Here is a 22,277-nt window from a genome sequence, read left to right as displayed (position 1 = left end):
AACATTTCTAATCTAATGATTCAGTTTTATACTGAAATAACTGTAGAAGAATGATATGATGCCATGAATTAATTGTGTCTTGGGCAACTCACATGTCCTCTCTTTACTTTTCTCTCATATGTAAAAAGGATGTTGGGCTGAATCATCTCAAACATTCCTTCCAGTTCAAATTCTGGGAGCTTTTCTTTATTAAAACATTAAAATGTTATTAATGATCTGATACAAATTCTCAATTCTACTATAATTATGTTAATTGCTTTTTAGCCAAATATATATGTTAGTGCACTGAAATATTTGTTGACAGTTATAAATTTAACTGACAATCTATTAATAACCTGGTTTGATAACCAGAAAATAAATGTTAGCTTTTTTGTTAAAACAGAAGTGCAAAGTTAATATACACAGACATGACAGTTACAGTGAAAACATTAATAGCCTGAAAAGATTCTGAAAAGACAATGACCGAATTAAGAATTGAAGCATTTCAAGAATATATTAAGAGGGGTATCTGGCTAGCTTCGTTGGTGAAACGTGCAACTCTGGATCTTGGGGCTTTAAGTTTGAGCTGCATGTTGGGTATGTGTGTATGTGTGTGTATACATACACACACACACACACACACACACACATATTTTTTTGTAAGAAAACTCTAAAGTTCGCAGAGTCCCATGAAGCAAGGCCCTCCCTGCTTCTGAATTTTCTCCTTCTAAAATATGGATCATCATTTAAAGGAAAGCATTACATTACCACGAATAAAAGCCAAGAAACCCATTTTAAAAAATCATGATTTACTCTCTTGACTTTGAATTTATTAGACTGTTGACAAATAATACAAGTAATATTATTCTGAAAGGTTCTTTACTCTATCCCACACCAAGTTAAGCAGCTTAAAATTGTTATAATGTAATAGCCAAGCATGTGCTTACCTAAATAAAAATAAGTGAAAAGTACCACTAAATTAAGATGAAACCACAACTTAAGGGGGACTTTGAAAAAGGACCCACAAACATTAGACTAAAAATAAGACTGATTTAAAATGAGTAAACTTTATGGTATGGTAAACTGGTACCTCAAAGTTATTTAAAAAAAGGCTTCTAAACTCAATGTTGGAGAATTATTTAAAAATTCTAGAGAAAGTAAAATGCATCTATCCAACAGCATGAAATAGTTTTAAATAGCACAGTTTTTACCTGTTAGTTTTATTTGGGTTATAATCGTAAGATTCCTTAATTGCATTCATCATTCTCTTTGAATTGATCCTCCAAAGTTTAAGAGAGTGATCCATACCACAGGACATTATTTTTTCACCCAAAAGATCATAGTCCTGTATGTAAAACAGAAAAGCTTAAATATCCAAAATTGCCCAAAATTAAACTATCCAATTTTCATCTGATGTACAACATAACGAAAACCGTATTTCAAGTCATACACATACATTTTATCTATGTAGCCCATAAATCAGTTGATGCTGCTTTCAAGATTTTTTTCAAGATTTATTTTAACTGATTTGTCATGATCACAATATGTGAGTAAATTACACATTTACTCACAATATGTGAGTAAATATGTGAGTTTACAATATAAGTAAATTATTTGAATTCAGTTTTATCTATTCAATTATCTTTAAATATTTCCTTTGATTTTGAAAGTAAACTGAATGAATTATTCATTATATATTATATATATTATAAATTGAAACAGTTATTCCATGACAAAGACCTATGTAAGTTTTCTTTGTCCAACCCTGATTAAACAATGAAACTGACAGCTATATGTGAAACTATACAATGAGTCCTTAAACAAAACTGAAATTTTACTTCATCTGTGTACCTAAGTAAAATACTTGTTATATAGGTTATAAGTTCACTTTTAAAAAGAAAAAAGGTAAAAAAAAGGTCTAAAAAAGGGACAAGATATTTTAACTTTTTCATTTGCTAGCTACTAATTTTGAAGACACCTAACAGAACATCTATAATAACAACCTTATCCCACCTTATTTCATAGATAAAACAATGAGGCACCAAGATGCTATTTAATTTAGCACATGGTTCATGTGTTAAAATAAAACCTTTAAAAAAAGGGAAGAAAACAGTACAGAGTTCTGAGGAAGAGAATATTTTCTTTATTAATCTAGATATTTGTGTACTCCAACCTTTGAATTGGTCATGAATACTGTTTTACAAGAGCCTAAGGGTTTTAGGTTTGGTGTTCACTGAATTCACAAGTCTGGTTGCTGCTACTTCTAATTACCTCACTGTCAACAGCAATAAGACACCCTTACAATCAGTAGCTCGAATTTATAATTCTTTTTTTTTTTAATTTTTATTTATTTATGATAGTCACACAGAGAGAGAGAGAGAGAGGCAGAGACATAGGCAGAGGGAGAAGCAGGCTCCATGCACTGGGAGCCCGACATGGGACTCGAACCCGGGTCTCCAGGATCACGCCCTGGGCCAAAGGCAGGCACCAAACTGCTGCACCATCCAGGGATCCCTTGAATTTATAATTCTTAACGGATGGTGTCATGGCTTTTAAGACACAAAACCAGATGGGAGAATGCTACTGCAACTTTAGAAAATCCAAGGTGACAAGGTAGCTGAGGAGGTAGGTATGATTCTCAAAAGAATATAAACTCTAACTACAGGAATATTTAAGTCCTTTCAAATAAAACGCTACCTGCTTCAAAACATGGTGCCTCTTTACAGTTTAATAAAATACCGAAGACTTGTAAAACCACTAGATAAGCTATAAATAAAATGTAAGTAAAACTAAAATAATGTGAAAATACTAGCTGACCAAAAATATCATTTTCATTAAAATGAATCAACAAATTATAAAACATAAAGATACCATGAAACCAAAGGATTACCTGAAACTTAGTTTAAGCATAATAAAACAATTCCTAAAAATAGATCTTATATTTCAACTTCAAATAAAAAATGAAAGCCGATCTCAATTGCTAAGCAGCTTAACCTTTTTCTTCAGTAATTGAGAAACAGCAAAACAAAAGTTACCTTGGTGATTTTTGATTAAACAAGTTCATGGTATTGTTTCATGAGATTCTAGGTGCTGGTATAAAGTGCAAGAGAGTACAGATAAAGCACGAAGAGCCTTACTTGCTTCATCTGTAAACTAAAAACCTTATTATGTCCCAAGTAAATAAAATGAGTGGCTGGCAGACTATATGAAACCAACCATATGCTTTCATGTCAGAGTTCCATAAGGATTGTTCAGAGCTCTGTACACCTGATGGTCACTGCCCTGCAGCTTTGAACTTACAGCACTCAGAACTTCATCTCTGTGCCCTTCTACGCCTCCAAATATCGCCACCAGAGTGTCTGTCTGGATATTCCACAATCGTAAGGCATGATCTAGACATAAAAAGAATTAAAATGGACTTTTATCCTTCATTTACTCTGGACTCTCAAAACCTCTGTAAAGAAGTGAAAACTACAAAAGTTTGGACTTCAGCAATACACAGGGAGGACTGGGAATGTAATCTACATTATATAACTGCTTAAAATATTTACATCAACATGCAGACTTAAGTATGAGCTCAAACTTTTCAGATCAAAAAGAAATATCTATGTGGTCTTAAAATATGTTTAGCTTATTTACCTCAAATCATATCCTAATTTGATGGACTCATGCTCCTGAGATTACTTAGAGATTTGACTTAGGTTTCATGTTGAAACTTACATGTCACAGAGTAAGATACTCTATGACACAGAGTAAGATAAAGCTTTTTCCTCCACAGAATCCACATTTACAAATTGAAGGGGACTGCAAGATTTCTAAAGCAAACCCAAAATAGGATTAAAAACTACATACACCACAATAAGCTTTTATAGTATTATAGACCTCCTAGAAATATAACTGTAATTTGAACAATCTCATTTTCCACTAAACATTAGCAGCAAAATATATAGCCACAACATAAAAATGTATTGTGTGAAATATAACAATGCCTATACTATATATGAATATTAACATATTCCATACACTAGAAGGCAACTATAAATAGTAGAAATTAACACTGCTGTAAAAATTATTTCTTGATTCCAATTGTGTACAAGTTTTTGTGTAGACATTTGTTTTCATTTTTCTTGACTACATACACACACAGCAATGGTATTTCTACATTTAACCTTTTGAGGAACTGCTAGACTTTTTTTTTTCCCAATAAAATAGTATCTACTTTTAATCAGTGATGTTTGATTCCTTCTTTAATTTAAAAAGGCGATCGTATTTTAATTAATGGTCTATATCAGCATGTGCAGCCATGATATAACCTATGTGACATTTTCACAAGGCACTGTTGCTTGCTTTTTTTGAAATCAGATGACTCTAAATATATGGTCTGAACAAAATATATAGCCCGATTATGATACAACTTAGAAACTAAAAGAACACAGGAAATTTTATTGTAACATATTGGAAAGCTTAATATTTAAGATATTAGAAAGCTTAATATTTAACAAAAGCAGCTCCCAAAATTTTCTGGACCCATGTTTCTACATTTGCAGATCATTATGGTAATTAAACTATATTAAATGCCACTGTTTTTTATGGTCTTAGATTATCTATTCATGTTACTATGATACTTTTGTGAAGTTGATTAGACTAAGGGTCTTAGCAGGCTCAAAGGACAAAAATCAGACCTTGAATGAAGTTTGAATTAATCCAGGTCGCCATTTGCTTAGGTTTTGATAATAGTCCACCCAAAATAGCATGACTAATAGAAATTTTTATATCTGAGTGATATTCCTGCCAGCAGCACCAACTGTTGAATGTTAAATATGAGTTTTGGCAGGTTAGACTGGTTTTTAAGGAAGATACATTTTACTTTCCCACCAGCGATGTATAAGGGGCTTCAAACTTATCTACCTCTTAGTCAACATATGTTATTGTCTTTTTGATTACTGTCAACCCTAGTAGGTATAAAGTGGTCTCATTGTGTGGGTTTTTTTTTTTAAGATTTTATTTATTTATCCATGAGAGACACAGTGAGAGAGAGGCAGAGACACAAGGAGAGGGAAAAGCAGGCTCCACGCAAGAAGCCTGATGTGGGACTCAATCCCAGGATCCCAGGATCACGCCCTGAGCCAAAGGCAGATGCCCAACTGCCAAGCCACCCAGACGTCCCTCTCATTGTGTTTTTGATTTGCATTTCCCTAATTAAATGATATTATGCATTTTTTTCATGTGCTCACTGGACATTTGTGTATATTCTTTAGAAAGTCAGTATTCTACACCTTTGTCCATTTTTAAAGGGTTGTCTTGTTGAATTTTAAGAGCTCTTGATACAAATCCCTTATTAGATCTGTAACTGTAGGTTATCTTTACACTTACTGACACAACAGAGCAAGAGCTGGGTTAGAGAGCTGTGATATTTAAAAAGTGTGGCATTATGACCTATTATCACTTGTAAAGAAATACTTGGGCCCAGCTATTATCAAGAAAAGAGAAAAAGTTATCAACTCTTCTTAGATGTTGATTTCCAAACTTAAGCCTTGGTAGATAAAGAAAAATCACACAGAAACATTTTCATGGAAGAGTTTTGATTTGAGAACATTTTTTAGTACCTGCAGATAGTGAGGGAAGGTTACAGGTTTGACAAGCCTTTAAGAATAAACTTGACTAGAATAATAATGTAGAAAAAGAGAAAAGGCAATCAAGAACAGAATGTAGAAATAAGAACACAGCTGATTTCAGAAAGCTCAGAAATGAGTAAAAGGCTTCTCTGAACCCTGAATAACTTATATTCCCAACATAAGCATATAGAGCAAGGCAGGGCTTTCTCTTTACATGTATGGGAAATATTTCAAAGAGCTTATGCTGGAGAATTTAGCATTTTAAGGAATTCTATTAGAGAATCCTTTATAAAACAAAAACTTTATACATGAAAAAGCAAAACAGATTTTCAGATGCATTATTTCTAACTACATGGCTGGTCAGTGATAAGAGGACTTGCTAAACTATTTTAAGAATTCTTAATATCATAACTTTGGTGATCTGCCACTTAAAAATTAATATAGCTTAAAATAATCTAATTGAGGATAAATGATGATAATGCACTATCGTAAGGTTGATACATGCTTAATCTTCAGTACCAATTATTTTATCTATGTCTGATATTAAAAGCATATTTCATGGTCTTTTTACCTAATTTTGGACCTGGGGATGCTAACATAGCCTGACGTTCTTCTATTAAAATGTATTTTGTAAGTTCATTTATTTATTCATGAGACACACACAGAGGCAGAGACACAGGCAGAGGGAGAAGCAGGCTCCATGCAGGGAACTCGATGCGGGACTCGATCCAGCGACCACGGGTACACGACTTGAGCTGAAGGCAGATGCTCAACCGCTGAGCCACTGAGGCATCCCTACTTTATAATTCTTTTCAAGTTTGGCTGTTGGTTTTTTTCTTTTCTAGTACCTTAGAACTCTTTGTCCCTTAAAAAATAATTCCTAAATAAATAGGACTAAAGAAACATTTGCTTCTCTTACCTTTACTTACTGAGAGGAGAAGATTTGGATCTCTTGGGTGGAATTTCAGCTCATTGATAGCATTTCCATGGCCAACATAATGCTACAATAAATTTATAACATTCAACTTTCATATTAAAATCAATAAATTCTTTCATTAATCTTAAGAGAATGGAAAAATAGTTTCACTTAAAGTAGTGGTTCTCAAAGCTGGCTGCATATTAAAATCAATGGACAAAGTCAAAGGAAAAAAAAAAGATGCTTAAGTCTTATATCTGCAGGTCCTCTGATTGGACTGGATCAGCTGAGACCAGGCAAGGATTTAAAAGATACTGACTTGATTCTAATGTGCCCCAGACTTAAAAACTTCTGAATAAGGTGATTTGCAAAACTTCTTAGTATCAAATTCCCAGGTTTCACCTTTCAGTTAGTTCTTTACATCCCTGATCAGGATATTTGGAAAAAGTACTCACTCTTCCCCTATAGTTCATATAGACCCTTTCAGAATACAGCAAGGCAGAAGAGAAATTACTTTTTTTAAAAAAAAAAAATTGCAAATAATAAAAACTTCCCACTTATTCCTTAATTTGTATTATCAAATGTAACAAAGGTCTCAAAAGAATTGTCTAAAAGAAGCAAAAAACGAAAAAAGTACAAATCAAGATTGTACAGATATTGATTCCACTAGCTTTCAATTAAAAATGACACGTTTTCACACAATTTTCTGTATTCAAAAAAGTGTGTATATAATTTAACAAAAAACCTACCTTTATGCACTGCATTGTTATGGGATTAATTATCCTAATTATGCCTCTAGATCCAGCCACTGCCAGCAAAGGATGGCTTGTATTACTATCATATGTCCATGCACAAGTATAAAAGTTTTCATCAGCCTAAGAAATGCCAGTTAAGAAATAGAATTTGTTTTTGAAAAGTAAACATGTCAAAGATTATAGTATAATACATGGAAACCTCTAAAGAAATGCTCAAGTTTTTGACACAGGAGTTCTCGTTTCTCCTTACACAACCATATTTAAACAATGGACACTTTAGGTTTATAATCTATACCATGCGGTCAAACAAAGCCAGTCCTTCCACTCAGTTTTGATGATTATTTAGATTCCTGCATAAATACTCCACTGTCATTTGAAAGCAACCATAGACAATATGCAAATGAAGGAGTATAGCTGTGTCCCAGTAAAATTTTATTTAAAAAGACAGGTAGCTAGCCCCACAGGCTAGAACTTGCTAAACCTTTTTATCTCAATACTTCTGACTATGCATTGCTAGATAAAGAGTTAACTGTTCAGTTTTCCACCTTTTCCTGTGAGAAACTTTCCCAACATGGTTACAGGTCACTTCTTCCCGCATAAACTACAGAGGAATGAATATCCTTTCCTTTTCTTGTTTGCTAGGTTTTCAAATGGATCTGAAAGAAATACCATATCATCAAGCTTTGTCTAACCTTTGGCTTTTTAAATCTTTCTTTTTCTTTAGGTACTCATGTTTTGGAGTATTTTATTTCCTAAACAAACAGCACATTTACTTATTCCCTATAGGCTTTGTTGTTCAAGTACTTGGTATGAGTGCCAGTCACAGCTTCTTATCAGCCCCTATTTATTAATATTAACTACTCTAAAGTGATAAAATTCTAAGCAAGGTCAAAGAAACAAGGCGTTTTAGCTACTCTCTGCTATCATTTCTATTACTGGATTTTCAAAGCACATCTTCAGGCACCTCTATCCACTCATATCCACCTTTCAATGCATTTCTAGGGATCAGGAAAATTAGATAAACTAGATATGACAAATCTCTTGGGTGATAGTTAAGAAACAGCACTGGTTAAAGAAAGGACAGCATAACTTTGGGAACTATGAAAAAGTTTTGGTGTACTTATTAAAAGTCAATTTCTTTAGCCAAAGATATTAAAAACCCAAGAAAGGATACATCAGCATCCACATAAGACTGCAACAACCGGATTTCTCCTTGTGAGTGACATTCATATAAGGTAACCTAATAAAAACAAAAATATAGTAAATTGCATCTCAAATACAGAAACCACAATTTCTTCACCTTTGAAACATATTTTAGTCACAAATGTCTTAAAGATACTACAGAAATTGCTTTAGAATAGCTTCTTTAAACTTAAGGAACCATTTATAAAGCCTAATGTATTATATAATTTCCTTAGTATAATAAATATTGTAGCAATAATAATGGTTTCTATTTCCAATGTTTTAAATTTAGATCTCATTCATGTAATTACACCAATTCTTCAAAGTGAATACAGCTGAATTCCTCAAAGTAAAACTGTAGTTTATTATTTTTTTAAATCAAGTTCTTAAAGTCTTTGGTAGTTTATGAATACTTACATATTAATTACAAATAATAAAGTCTATAATTTGCCTAGTAAGTTTTTCTCATGAACACAGCTTATTAAATATTAACTTTCTGATGTATGGCTGTCCTTTTTATTTGCTGTATATTCTAAAGTTAACATATAAACTATATACAATTAAAACTTTAATAAATTTTCTATTTTTCTTACAGATTATACTCATGTTAGCAATACTTATTAATTTTAGCAGATCCTATAAATGATCTATCACTGCCTATAAAATTAATAAAATCACTCTAATAGTCTAAAAAATATTCCTTATGAGTGCTAAACTAGTTTATGTCCTAGAATTTTGTGGGGTTTTTTTTTCTTTAAAAAACAAACAAACAAAAAAAGTCCGGAGATGCCTGGGTGGCTCAGCGGTTCAGCGTCTGTCTGCCGTGCGGCTCAGGGCAGGATCCCCAGGATCCGGGATTGAGTCCCACACATCCAGCTCCTTGCAGGGAGCCTGCTTTTCCCTCTGCCTGTTTCTCTGCCTCTCTCTCTCTCATGAATATATAAAATCTTAAAAACAAACAAAAATCCAAACAGAACTTTTTGTAAAAATTCAGTAAACTATCCAATGGCTTTTCATGTCATTTTAAATGAAACTAGGGATACTTTCTGTTAGAATACCTGGAACACTTAAATAAGTATATTGAAGCACTACTTATAATTAATTCTATTATCATGGCCAAGTTAGTGAAGTATAATCTTAGGTTTACAGTTATGTCTTAAAAATAGATTCAAATTAAAGCACTTATGTTCCCAACTAGGAAAAAATAACCTAATCTTTTTCTTGAACCTGTATCTTTCCCCATGACTTTTTCCCCCCCCAAAGAATTTAGGAACCAGACAACTATAAGAAGCCATGTATCACAAGCCACATTTGGCTAAACACCAAAAAAAGCTGTTATTCCATGTTATCAATTGCAGTAGCCAAGTTTCAAATTTTCAGTATTTCAACAACCTAGTAAAAGCGCCAGAGCCTTAAATGTAATTAAAACTTTCCTTAAAGAAAGTTTTATAGAAAATTACCTGAAGCCAAATTTTACTTTTTAGAAAAATGGAATAGAAAGGATCTAGCCCAGAATGGATGCATGTGTTTATTATGATTCTTAAACTTGTAGGGAAAAAAAACTTGAAAATACGCTGACATTTGAAAAATACAGAGTTTACAACTCTCTTGTAAGGTTACTTTGTTTGAAAACAGAATACCAACACTTGAGAAACAAAAATCAAATAGAGAAAACAGTATGCATTAAAATCACATTCTTTTATTGCCTAAGAAGCTTAATACAACTACTAAAGAAGCATAAAATTTTATTTTACTCAAAGTAACAATGTATGGATCATCTCTAGATTCGCTCCTCTTCACCTCTTAAGCTAAAGGCAGAGGAAGTAACTTGTATTTGTTGTTAAAGGGTATCTAATTAGTCTATTTCCTCAGTTTTTCTTTTTCCAAACCTAACAACTATTTCTATTTCCTCAGTTTTTCTTTTTCCAAACCTAACAACTAATTTCTATTTCCTCAGTTTTTCTTTTTCCAAACCTAACAACCAATTTCTATGGTATTTCTCCTAATTCCTAGTATAGTATTAATGGATAACCAGAATGTTAGCTAATGCAAACTTAAGAGGACAATTTTCCCTAAGGACTAAGGAATCTTCCAGTTCTCCATTTATCTGGAAGTCAACAGAATAAATAAGTCTTTGCAGTCCACCACTTCAGCCCCTATTTAAACTAAAAAGTTCAAAATGGTTTATGTTAAAATGTGTCACCATGTTTCTTCCATACACTTCTCTCAGTTCAAGATACTTTTTGGCTTCCTTAAATAAAAATAAACCTAACATGTTTATTGCAAATATTTAAAATACTTTCAATACCTAATATATAAGCCACTGGATTATGCTTTGAATTTACAGAGAGCCACTAAGTTTATTATTTTTAAGAAACTATAGACTTTATATCCTAATTTGAATGATACACAAAAACAGGAATCAATTTTTTCAGCCATGCAAAATGAAATATTAATGAGAACGAAATATAAACAGAAAGCTGTTCATGAACAACTGAGAGTAATAAATGAAATAAAGATGTATTGTCAGTTGTGTATACCAGGTTTCAACATTTTTAACTAGTTTGTGACAATTTCTAGAATATTACATAAGGAATATTAGTAAACCAGCTATGCCAAATTTACTTCACGATAATTACACTTCAATATTATAACACTGAAGTCTAATAATCAAACCAAATGCCAAACAGACCCCTGAACACTCACTCTGTTGCTTCCTACAGTTGCAAACACTAATGGATCTCCTTCTTTACTGTGCCAGTTAAACTGTACTCCAAATAATGGTTGATTATGATCTTCCTATAAAAAAAATCATAAAAGAAAAATTACTATAATTTAAAAACAAAAGAATGGTGAACTGACCATTTCATTTCCCCTTAAACTCCTCCCACGCCTGCCACAAAATGTAGGCCACTATTTAAAGTAGAGATCAGGAAATGAGAACTCATCTATGAAAACACTTCGATATGTGCCTTCTGTTTTCTTAAACCCAATCATATTCTGATCAAAATTAAACTGGATAATTATCATAGATGCATTTAATCTCTTGGGACATACGGACATTAACTTTTGTTTCTCAAACAGGAAATGAACAAATATACTAAAAGTTAATACAGCTTCTCTAATACTCACTAAACCTTATTAGGTTTAATTTTTTTCCCTGTAAAATGAAGCATATCAGACCCCATTCAAATCACTGCTTTCCATTATTCCTATAGAAACAATTTCAAATAATCTTGGATTTGGGTCCAAAAAAAAAAAATCCCAAATTTCATAACAAACAATAATACCTGAGCAGTGTTGCCCAGGGGAGGCAAAGGACTGTAACATCAGTTACCAAGAGGCTATTAAGGAGGTACATAAAATACAAGTACAGTTGAACCCTGAATGACACAGGTTGGAACTGCAGAGGTCCAATTAAACACATTTTTTTTTTTTTAACACAGTACTGTAAACGTATTTTCTTATGATTTTCTTAACATTTCTTTTATGTTACTTTAAGAATGTAGTATAAAATACACACAGGTACAAAACAGGTGTTAATCAACTTTATGTTACTGGTAGGGTGTATTACTGACTTCTGATCAACAAGAGGTTATATTAAGTAGTGAAGTTTAGGGGAATCCAAAATTAAACTTAGATTTTCTACTGCACAAAGGTGGGGGCAGAGCACTTCAAGCCTCAAGTTGTTCAAGGGTCAACAGTATTCACTTTTATTCACAATATTATTTTTCAGCCTTAGACTTTTACTGTCAATCTCCTGGCACTGAACATTAACTTTCACATTCACCTTTAACAACCTTCGTTTCTCATTCTTTGAAAAGTCACAGCTTTAGGTTTTTGAAATATTTAATCCATTTAAACAGGAAAACCAACACCTCCCAAACATACTACCTAGAAATAGGTTAAAATAACTATTAACACAAAACTATAATAGACACTTTGCTTAAAAAAAAAAAAAAAAATACAGGGACGCCTGAATGGCTCAGAGGTTGAACGCCTGCCTTCGGTCCAGGGCATAATCCTGGAGTCCCTAATGAAGTCCCACGTCAGGCTCCCTGCATGGAGCCTGCCTCTTTCTGTGTCTCTCATGAATAAATAAATAAAATCTTAAAATAAAATAAAAATACGGAAATTAATTTTCCTCCATTTAAGAGAATATAATTTGACACACTGAGCAATGTATTTTGCTACACAGACAGGAAAATTAATTTCCATATAGCCAGAGTTTTTTATGCTTTCTGAATACTTTACCACAAATATAAGGATTAAATATTTAAAAACTGCACAAAGACATCTGTTTCAATTTATGTTGACTGAAAGTTAATAGGACACATTCAGTTCTTTTTAGTAGCGGCATCAAGAAGTGGCTTTGTTTGAAAGTTTTAATCAAAATACAAAGAATAACACATTCCAAAATCTTTTATCTTAATACAAATAAAAAAGAAAACCCAGTATGTAGTACTAGGTATTACCCATTTAAATTAAAACAAATAAAGCAAAACAAATTTAATAACAATGCAGTCTAGGCAACAACAAAAACCTTCAAAATACTTTTTAAAAAATATTTAAAACTTGACAAAGTATCTGAGCAGAAAATGTTTACCACTGAAAATTATTCTGAAGGCGAGCACTCAGCCTACAGGATCTTTCTGCACATACCTTGAGACTATTTACACACTTGAAAGAATATTTGCATTTCTTTGACTTCCATTTTCCCTTCCCCCAACTTTTCCTTCCAGGAGCATTTGGTGTATTTGTAGGTGTATCAGGGCGTTCAGTGTTGGTACCACTTTCTATACTGACAGCATCATCCTGTAACCAGTAAATTAGGAAAAATTACATGAAACAGCAATACTGTAACAGCAAATGACTTTGTGCTGGGTAGCTGACTAACCCAGAAGTAGTAATTAACAAATTCTACAAGAAATGGAAAAAATGATTCCTATCTCCAAATAAGGATAAAAAGCAAACCAGTTACACATTATTTGTGGATTTTTGGTATTTCAGCAATAATATAAACAAGAAAAGCTCATCAGAGTAATAGTAAGAATAATACTGCCTTTAAATAATAGAGCACAGTTCTATGCCAGCCACCTTAATACACTGGCTCATTTCATGTTTACAACTCTTCACAGAAGGTACTTTTAGATAAGGAAGTGTTGTTTAGAAAGCTTAAGTGGTCTCTTGCTGCTTAGGGTTGCTGGGATTCCAACCAAAGCTGTGACTCCTAAATCTGACTCAACTACATGTCTTCATAATTCATTTGACCGCTGCTCAGCTTGGAATACAGTGGTCAGTGGCCCTCTGAGGATCAGGGAGTGCTACTGCCGCTTATTCCAGATACAGTTTCTGAAAATCCTGTTATCATTCAAATTACGCTTAATTAGAATACAACAATTTAGAATTTCTTTAAAATCTTACATATTCTGTGCTATTTACAAGTGACATTTGTCTCACAGCTCTTATGTAATAATGCTTATATAGAATTCCAGAAACTCTCTATAATTAAAGTCCTTCCAAATGTAGAAATGACTGCAGAAAATCGTGAAAATTCACTTAATGTATACCCTATCTCCAGTCCCCAAAATACATTCATGGCTCTCTAATCTAAGATTTAACTACCTCCTCTGACTACAGATTTCAGTGTGTTCTTTGGAATAAAGAGATTTCTTTAAACCTATTGCCTTAGGGTAATAGTTCCTAAACTCACTCCAGAGGAAGCCTATTTTTCATGGAATGCCTGTTAATATCTATTAAAACAAGTCTAGGAAACAGTGCCTTAGGGGTTAGTTCTAAATGATTGCCTCCGAGTTTTATATTTACAGAAGTTTCAAAAATTAACGGGAATGTCCAAAAGCATATAAAAAATTCATACTAATTCACCTAAAAACAGGATGGTATTATACAGTTGTTCTTGGGGATACTTTTCAAAATTTCAAACGGTCCTACCTTTAAAAACAAAACAAAACACTAATTATTCTTGAATGTATCAATTAGGATAAAAAATTGGATAGATGGGGACACAGTAAGTGTTCAACATGTGAATTGTAATTTATTTTTTTTTTTGAATTGTAATTTAATGTAAATACAATCAGACAAAAAAAATGTAAAATTCTAAAGTTCAGTTCCTAGGCTGAAATCACGGTTTATATCTCTATTTCTCACCCTCTTTCCCAGTTTCACATAGTTAACATCTAGTGTAGAAAATAACCATCCTTCAGTGAAAAACTATGTACTATCTATAGCACACCTTTCCATGATATCAGATTCTAGCCCTCTTCATTGCCTTTGAACAACCTTAAAATTCATTTTATACTGTGGATAACTGAGGAAGAGGTTCAAAATGCCTTCCCTTACACTCTCTAAAAAACTTTTGCCTCCATCTGCAATTTCACCTCTCCATTCCTTTAATGTATAAATGTATATTATTTGACTTAAACTTGCCTGGTTCTCTCATAGGAGTAAATAAAAATTAACATGTTTCACTTACCTTTTTCTGAAAACTGTCTTTTAACACTAGAGAAGTAAAATAAGACTGACATTTATTCACCGGCTTCTTTACATTCTGGCCCAAAATTCAACGGCAAGTCAAGAAACCACACGAAACACTGTTTTGTTTAACTCATCTCCAAAGGAAAATCACGAAGGAATCAAATGGAAATGCAACAGTCACAATGCTTTAATTTTATCTTTAAATTAAAATCAAACCTTTGCTGAGTATCTGTGTATAGGCTGACTTCCACCTTGGCACCTCCTCAAGATACAAAAAGATGATATGGCACTACCATCTTTTTTTGCCCAACGAGGAAACTGTAATTTGTCCCTTAATCTTGCCACAGGTTACTTAAGCCAAGTATAAATCTCTAGATTCATCCCTGTACTAGGCAACCATTAATACTCTTCCAGAAGTGAAATAAATACTCTGCAGTCATTAAGACCTTTATAAATTCAATAAAATGGCATATACATATACAAAACCCCTAAAATACGTCCTTTCAATTCTTTATTTCTTTGATTCACATCCACAGTAGTAATTGCTCAGGTTACCTTAACTCCCAACTCAAAAACACCACATTCTTTACTCACTTGCTTTTGGCTTTTCATTATTCAGTTTCCTCAAGAGTAAGACCACTACTACCCCTGTTAGCTTTCTCTGAACTTAATTTTCTACAGTGTTCTTTACTGCCTTTCCTCACTGCTTCCCTCTAACCCATGTCCTCATTTAGGGTTGCTGGGTGGAATTCACAGGGCCTGTGAGTTTAAATGGCAAAAACAAACAAACCTACTTAATTTTCACCATCTTTAACTGAAATTTAGCATTTCCTTCTATTAAAAGAAGGCAACATACATGCAAATACTACTATAGCTCTGACTTTCTCATCAGTGGAAATCAAATATTTTTATATTATTCTTGTAGTTGCAGATCTCAAAAAACTGTTTATGACCATCGCTACTACCAGACCCTCCGCTTGATCCAGTTGTTTAATGTGCTAATGAAGTAACTGGGGCACCTGACTAGCTCAGTAGGCAGGGCACGGGCTCAGGATCTCTGGGTTTTAGTTCCAGCCCCATGCTGCGTGAACAAATTACTTAAAAAAAATAAACAAACTTAAAAAAAGTACTTACTTGAACACTTTATATTAAAGCAACTTACTAAAACAAACCTTAAATTTGTTTTGAAAAACATTTTAATAACATTTCATCATTTTGTTAGTTTATTTGTAGCCTTATATACTGTATTTTATACATTAAAAAATGTTCTGAGAAGGCTACCCAAATGCATTGAGGTGTCCAAAGCACTAAAAAGGTTTAAAGTCCCTATTCAAAAGAGAGAACCAAAACAAAAGCTTAATTCACTGTTTGGTGCCAAATAGCTTTAGAATGTAAAGAATATATCCTCAAGGGTCTACCAAAAAGGCTTTCAATTTATTAGGTCCCCTGAAATTTTCCTCAGTCTAAATAGAGTACTGACATTTTCATTACATTTCCGCTTGATTATTTAATATGTGCAAGGGCCAGAAGCATAAGTCTTCATAGTAATTAACTGTTGTATAGTACTTCAGAGTGGAGCAGGGACTCTTCTATGCAATTTACCTGTATTATCTCATTTAGTCCACACAAACACTCTTTGAGGTAAACACCATTATTATCTCCATTTCTAAATTAAGAAAAGTAGATCAAGTAGCTTGCTCAAGGTCAAGCAGCCAGTAAGCAGATCGAGAATTTTAACCTAACATGTGGATCCAATCTGTACTCCTAATGGCTCACCTAATTTGCCCAGAAATAAAACAGGCTCCAAGGACTGAAATGAAGAGGGCCAAAAGCTTTAGAAAGCAATATATAAAATTGAGAAGTACAAACAGGAAAAAGATTTAAAGTAACGTTCAACACCTCAACTATCCAGAAACTTCAAGTCCAAATCCCACAAACTACCTTTCTTCTGTCTACAAAAATTCTTTTCCATCTCTCCAGTGAAAATTTTGGTCATGACACCATGCCATATGTAAGCTTCAGTTAGTGATGTAACGATGTAGAATTTAGGAAATGGGTAAGACGGCGTTTATTCCTAAAACTGGACAAGCTGAAAAAAAAAAATGAAAAAACAACACCCTCCCACAGCACTTCGAAGGTTTTAAAAATATACTCCGATATTATTCCCATGCATGATGAAAATCCACATTTGGATAACTCTGAATTGTCGTTTTGCTGACCTTATTGGTATAAACTTAAAACTGAAAATTAATGTCACTTTAGTCATTCCTGGCGACTTACCTAAACCCTAGAATGATTACCGAGATCCATTTCAGAGTTTTTAAAAAGAAAAACTCTGATTCCAAAATATCTTAGATTTGCGAAACGACGAGTCCACACCTGAAGACATGTGTCTTTACCACTGTTGCCTAAAATCTTCCAGGTCATCCCTCTACTTTAGTAAAACTTTAAAAATAGTAACCGATTCTTCCCATTACATCAAAGGTGGTTTCCCTCCGACTCATAAGACGACCCTCTCAATTCTGCTCCGGAAGGAAAGCCGACTGTCAGGGACGCCCATCCCCACCCACAGGACAGGGGCAGACCTGAAATCCCATCTTCAGAGGAGTCACCCAAACCCCGTCAAGTTGAAGATGTAACTGCGCTTCGCGTCCTGGACAATCGGTGAGGGTCGAAGAGAGACACGATCCAATTCCTTCTTAAGAGTCGCTAACTCACGCTGGCTCCTCCTTCCAACTTTCTCAGAAAAATCTCTAAGTTGCCTTTTAAACTCCTGGAATCTCAGATCTGCACTCCCCCCCAAGTCTCCCCAAGGCCCCCGACCTCGCCCGGGGGTCCAGGCGCAGACCCCTCCGGACCCCCGCCCACCACGCTCTCTGAGCCCACTCTCCTCCGCCAAGTTTCTGCTCGCTCTCGGCCCCCGCTCGAAATCCCCGCAGAGACCAGTTCGGTTTTCTCCTCCCCGCCCGCGTTTTCCTGAGGGTGACACCTCTCCCTCCCCCCACAGCAGCCACCCCGCCCGCCCCCACGCCGACAGTTTAAAAAAGAACTTAAAACTTTCATTCCGGAGTCCCGTCCGCACTGCTCTGGGCCACACTCACATTCTCGTCTCCAGAGAGGTCCGGGTTGCTGTTCTCGTCGCTACTCAGCTTCTGCTTCTTGGCCGCAGGCATGTCTGTTCCCGCCGGCGCTGTCGACACTTCCCTCTCGGACATATTCCTCCGCCTCCCTCCAGGTTCCTGCCGCCTAGGGCGGGGCCTCCGCCACACCGCCGTCAAGCAAGCCCGGCCGGAGCCTGCCGCAAAGTTGCCGCTGCCGCCGCCACCTCCACCGCTCCCCCCACTGTCGCAAACCGCGCCCAGCCGCCGAGGCGGGCGTGCGTGCGACCCCGCCACACTGCTGAAAAAGGGGCGCGCGTGCGCGCCCTCCCGCGCAGCTTCCTGGCTCGTTCCCTTTCCCTGCTCCCGTCTTGCCCTTTTCCCGCCGCCCTCCCGGCAGTTTGCACGGAGAGGTGGGATCCGTTGGCTGTCGAGAGCAGTATTTCGTACGTCCCCTTTCCCCACTGCCGTCTCGAAAAAGAAGAGGCGGAACTCAAAGGGATGCGCCCTCACCCCCTTCCTCCTTCCAAAGACGTTTCAGCCGCAATCGGCCCAATCCTTCGTTCCCCGACCCGCTGCAAGGACTCGAAAGTCTGTGGAATGGACTAGACCACCGATGTTCCAGGGGTTGGGGGAAGATACGAGAAGTCACCTCTTGCTTTAGCGGCGTACGCCAAGTGTCCTTAATCTTGAGCTCGGAGGACAATGCTCTCGCATTATTCGGGGAACTCTGGAAGGTCTAGTGTTTCGTTGTGGATAGGAGTTCGAAAACCGTGCAGTCCCTCCCACTTGCCTCCCCCATCTGGCAAGTGGAAGTTACCGACTCAGACCTGCGCATGCGCTGGGGCGTATTCTCGCGCTGGGTTGTCCAGACCCGCCTCCCGGGGCCCCTCCTCTCCGAAAGCTTGTCGGCCGAGCCAGGTAGTCTGCCCCCGGGTGTCCGTGGCCCGGGGTGGATTTCAAAGCACCGCCGAGGCGGACTGTCTGGATGCGTCCCAAATTCTTGATGACTGTCTAAGCTGATGAATATTTATTTTAATCAGTGATGATTCTCCCCCAGTTGTGCCGATGTTGAGTATCATTTAAGTTAGCAACATCCTGCGGTTACGATTCTAGACTCCAATGAGTCGTATAGTCTAAAGTGCTCTTTTTAACAAGAAATTGTCAAGGCCCTGAACAACGCCAAGGCCTAAAAATCAGTAGTTATCTCCGACTATGTATGACTGTGATACTTGACGGACAAAATTTTGAGGACACACCAGATACAAGAAGATTTTAGGGAAAGGCAACAAAACTGTTATACTTCACCAAAATGTTTGTTCACTGTTGGTATATCTGGGCGCTTGACAGGTGTCAAATAAAATTGGAGAAACTTGTGGATTTGTTAGATGGTTCATTAAGGCACATAAATAAGCAGCAGGAAAGGAGAACCTTGACAAGAAGTAAAAGCCAGACCCTCACCCCCTTTTTTGGTAGATTTTAGTTGGGACTAATCTTTCTGGGCCTCATTGACCTCATCTGTGAAAATGAGGAAATTGGAAGGGACCGGACACTTCCGGAGGACCTACTTGATACTACGTATTTTTTCTTTGTTAGACCTCATTACATCACCCAATGGGTAACCTGTTTAGAGTGTCCCATCCATAAAATTCTTGTGTACTTGAATTACTTCTGCATTATGCCTTAAGAGAGAAGGTCAGTTTCATTATCTGCAGATTGGAAGTCACTTTTCCTTTGGAAACAAGGCGAGAACTTAGTTGAGTATGAAAAAAAAAAAAGGAAGGTAAGCAGGGCACAATAAGAGGTCTTTGCAATGAAGACTCGGGAAAAATAGGAGGCTGAAAAAAATTAAAGTTCAGGTCTTAATAATAAGAATTGCAGGGTCACCTGGGTGGCTCAGCATTTGCGTATCTGCTTTCGGCCCAGGGTGTGATCCCGGGGTTCTGGGATCAAGTCCTACATCGGGCTCCCTGCGGGGAGCCTGCTTCTCCCTCTTCCTATGCCTCTGCCTCTCTCTGTCTTTCATGAATAAATACATAAAATATTTTTTAAAAAATAAGAATTGCAGTTATTTGTTAAACTCTTCTAATATGCCAGGCATTCCTCAGTTAGTGAGAAAGAGATGAGATTGGTATGGAGTCAGCAACTGAGAAAGTAAGATGTGCTTAGTGTGACATTTTCATGGGCAGAGACAAACTTCCTGTCTGTTAAGATTGTGAAATTTCGCTCTACAATTAAACGATAGTCAACTAAAGCATTTCCAACCCGAATTACACTGTGTGTCTGGGATCAGTGGGAACTGGAAAGTGGGAGTCAAATTCTGGTCATAAAATTAGGAAAGTTGCTGAACATTTGAATACAGGACACATATGGGAGGAAAATGCCTCTATGTATGCATGTTAGCTGTAACAAAGCAAAAATGTTTTTAAAGAGTTATTAAAACTTGGAGGAATGTTTTTTTTTTATTTTCTGATGAGTCAGGGATAATAAATGGAAATTAGTTAATGCTCATTAGTGTTAAAAAATTATTCTAACGCTTGTTAAAATAGTAAGGGACTTTATTCAGGACTATTGTAATGGGTATCATGACTATTGCCAATAGAAAGATAGGGCTCAACTCTGAAATGTAGCAAGCAAGGATGGGGATTTATAATCAAGGAACTGAGTTGGGGGTGAAGGAGTTTAGGACATTCCACCCACAATATGCTTCTTTAGTATATTGGTTATTTTGATCTGAGGTCACTTGAAAAAAAAGCCTTTCTCTGAACTCCTCTTATCTGCCTAAAGACAGATCCTTCAAAGGAGCTCAACTGTCATAAATCCCCTCCCCAGGAGTTTCATCAACCAGAGAAGATTGACTCTTATCACAGAAGAGGAGACTAGAAGTCACACCACACCCACACCAACTTTGTCACCAACTCTCATATCTCCCAACTATTGTAAGGGATCTTTAAAAAAATAATAATTTACTCTCATCTTTCAAAAAAAAAAATCATTTACTTTCTCTGTGTGAAATACATCTCCCAGCCCCTTCCCCCATTGATGGTATAAGCTCAAGTCTCACTACTTTTTGGGGTATTCACTTTTTGTTCCCTGTGATGCCCCTATGCATGTTATATTAAAATTAATAAATTGTATACCTTTTCTCCTGTTAATCTGCTTGTTATCACTTTATTTCATACACTCAGTTATCCAACCTAGGAGGGTAAGGGGAAAGGCTTTTCCTCCACTGTGTGAGGGAGAGGGTAGGAGGTAGTGGAAACTTAGTAAAAATAAACATTCAGGGTAGGAGGATTCTTTCTAAACTGACTTGCCAGAGTGATCAGATATCCAGAGTTGGGAAAAAAAATTTGATCAGCTATCAACGGTGGACTAGGGAGATCAAAGACAGGTCCCAAGGATAAGGCCTACTTGAGAAGAGGGCTCAGAGGAGCCTGACTACCATTTGGTCAAGAGGAGAGTCTTTGTGACTAATCTAACATACATAATATATCATGTGTCTTACTTGAAGTGCTTTCTTCATGGTATTTCTTAAATTCAAAAGACTATTATTAAAAATCATAAATTTCTCGACACTGCATTACTGTGAGGGATTTCAGGAATCATTACAATTGGAGAAGTCTTACCACACACATTTTTACAAATGTGGAAACTATGACTTAGCATAATTAAACAATTTGCACAAAGACACACAGCTTTTCAAAGTAGCAAAGCTAGGGATCATATTCAGATATGATTGGTTGGAAAGCCAAAGTGCTTTTGCCTCAAAATAAAAAACCCAGGCAGCTCTAGATTTATGTAATTCTACTCACAGATCTTGGTCTTCAGACCACATAATCTTTTATGCACTATCAAACAACATTAAAAAGCCCGGGGACAGAAAGAAAACAACTAGAGAAACAAGGGAATCCAAATGAAGTCTGGAGTTCACTTAACAGTTATGGATATATTTTTGTTTTTTAATTTTGACAAATGTGCCATGGTAATATAAATGTTAACAATGAGGAAAACAGGGGTGTACAGGAAGTCTTTATATTGTGAAGTCTTCACAACTTTTCTGTTTTAATTTTGACAAATGTGCCATGGTAATATAAATGTTAACAACGAGGGAAACGGGTGTACAGGAAGTCTTTATATTGTGAAGTCTTCACAACTTTTCTGTAAAATTATCCCCCACATGCCAAAACCCTATTTTTCCCCCAAATTTTTACTTAAGTTCTAATTAGTTAACAAATAG

The 22,277-nt window shown here is 35.8% G+C and overlaps 1 protein-coding gene across 2 annotated transcripts in view; it reads right to left on the bottom strand.

Moving 5' to 3' along the window:
* The window catches only part of EED (embryonic ectoderm development), a 29,342-nt gene extending 10,462 nt beyond the window's left edge, over positions 1-18,880 (bottom strand). Inside the window, exons 1-8 of one of the 2 annotated variants that reach the window (XM_026015224.2) lie at positions 18,044-18,880; positions 13,110-13,262; positions 11,154-11,246; positions 8,440-8,505; positions 7,260-7,385; positions 6,514-6,595; positions 3,280-3,371; positions 1,191-1,324 (exon numbers count right to left, since the gene is read on the bottom strand). In XM_026015224.2, the coding sequence (XP_025871009.1) occupies positions 1,191-1,324; positions 3,280-3,371; positions 6,514-6,595; positions 7,260-7,385; positions 8,440-8,505; positions 11,154-11,246; positions 13,110-13,262; positions 18,044-18,157 (860 nt within the window). In that variant the 5' untranslated portion in view covers positions 18,158-18,880. The remainder of the gene's footprint in view (positions 1-1,190; positions 1,325-3,279; positions 3,372-6,513; positions 6,596-7,259; positions 7,386-8,439; positions 8,506-11,153; positions 11,247-13,109; positions 13,263-18,043) is intronic. The other variant, XM_026015223.2, reaches the window with a different exon arrangement.
* Between the last annotated feature and the right edge of the window lie 3,397 nt (positions 18,881-22,277).

The sequence above is a fragment of the Vulpes vulpes genome, chromosome 11, assembly GCF_048418805.1.
Source record: "Vulpes vulpes isolate BD-2025 chromosome 11, VulVul3, whole genome shotgun sequence".
NCBI lineage: Eukaryota > Metazoa > Chordata > Mammalia > Carnivora > Canidae > Vulpes > Vulpes vulpes.
The sequence above is the reverse complement of the archived record's forward strand: the minus strand, read 5'-3'. Positions and strand labels throughout refer to the sequence as shown.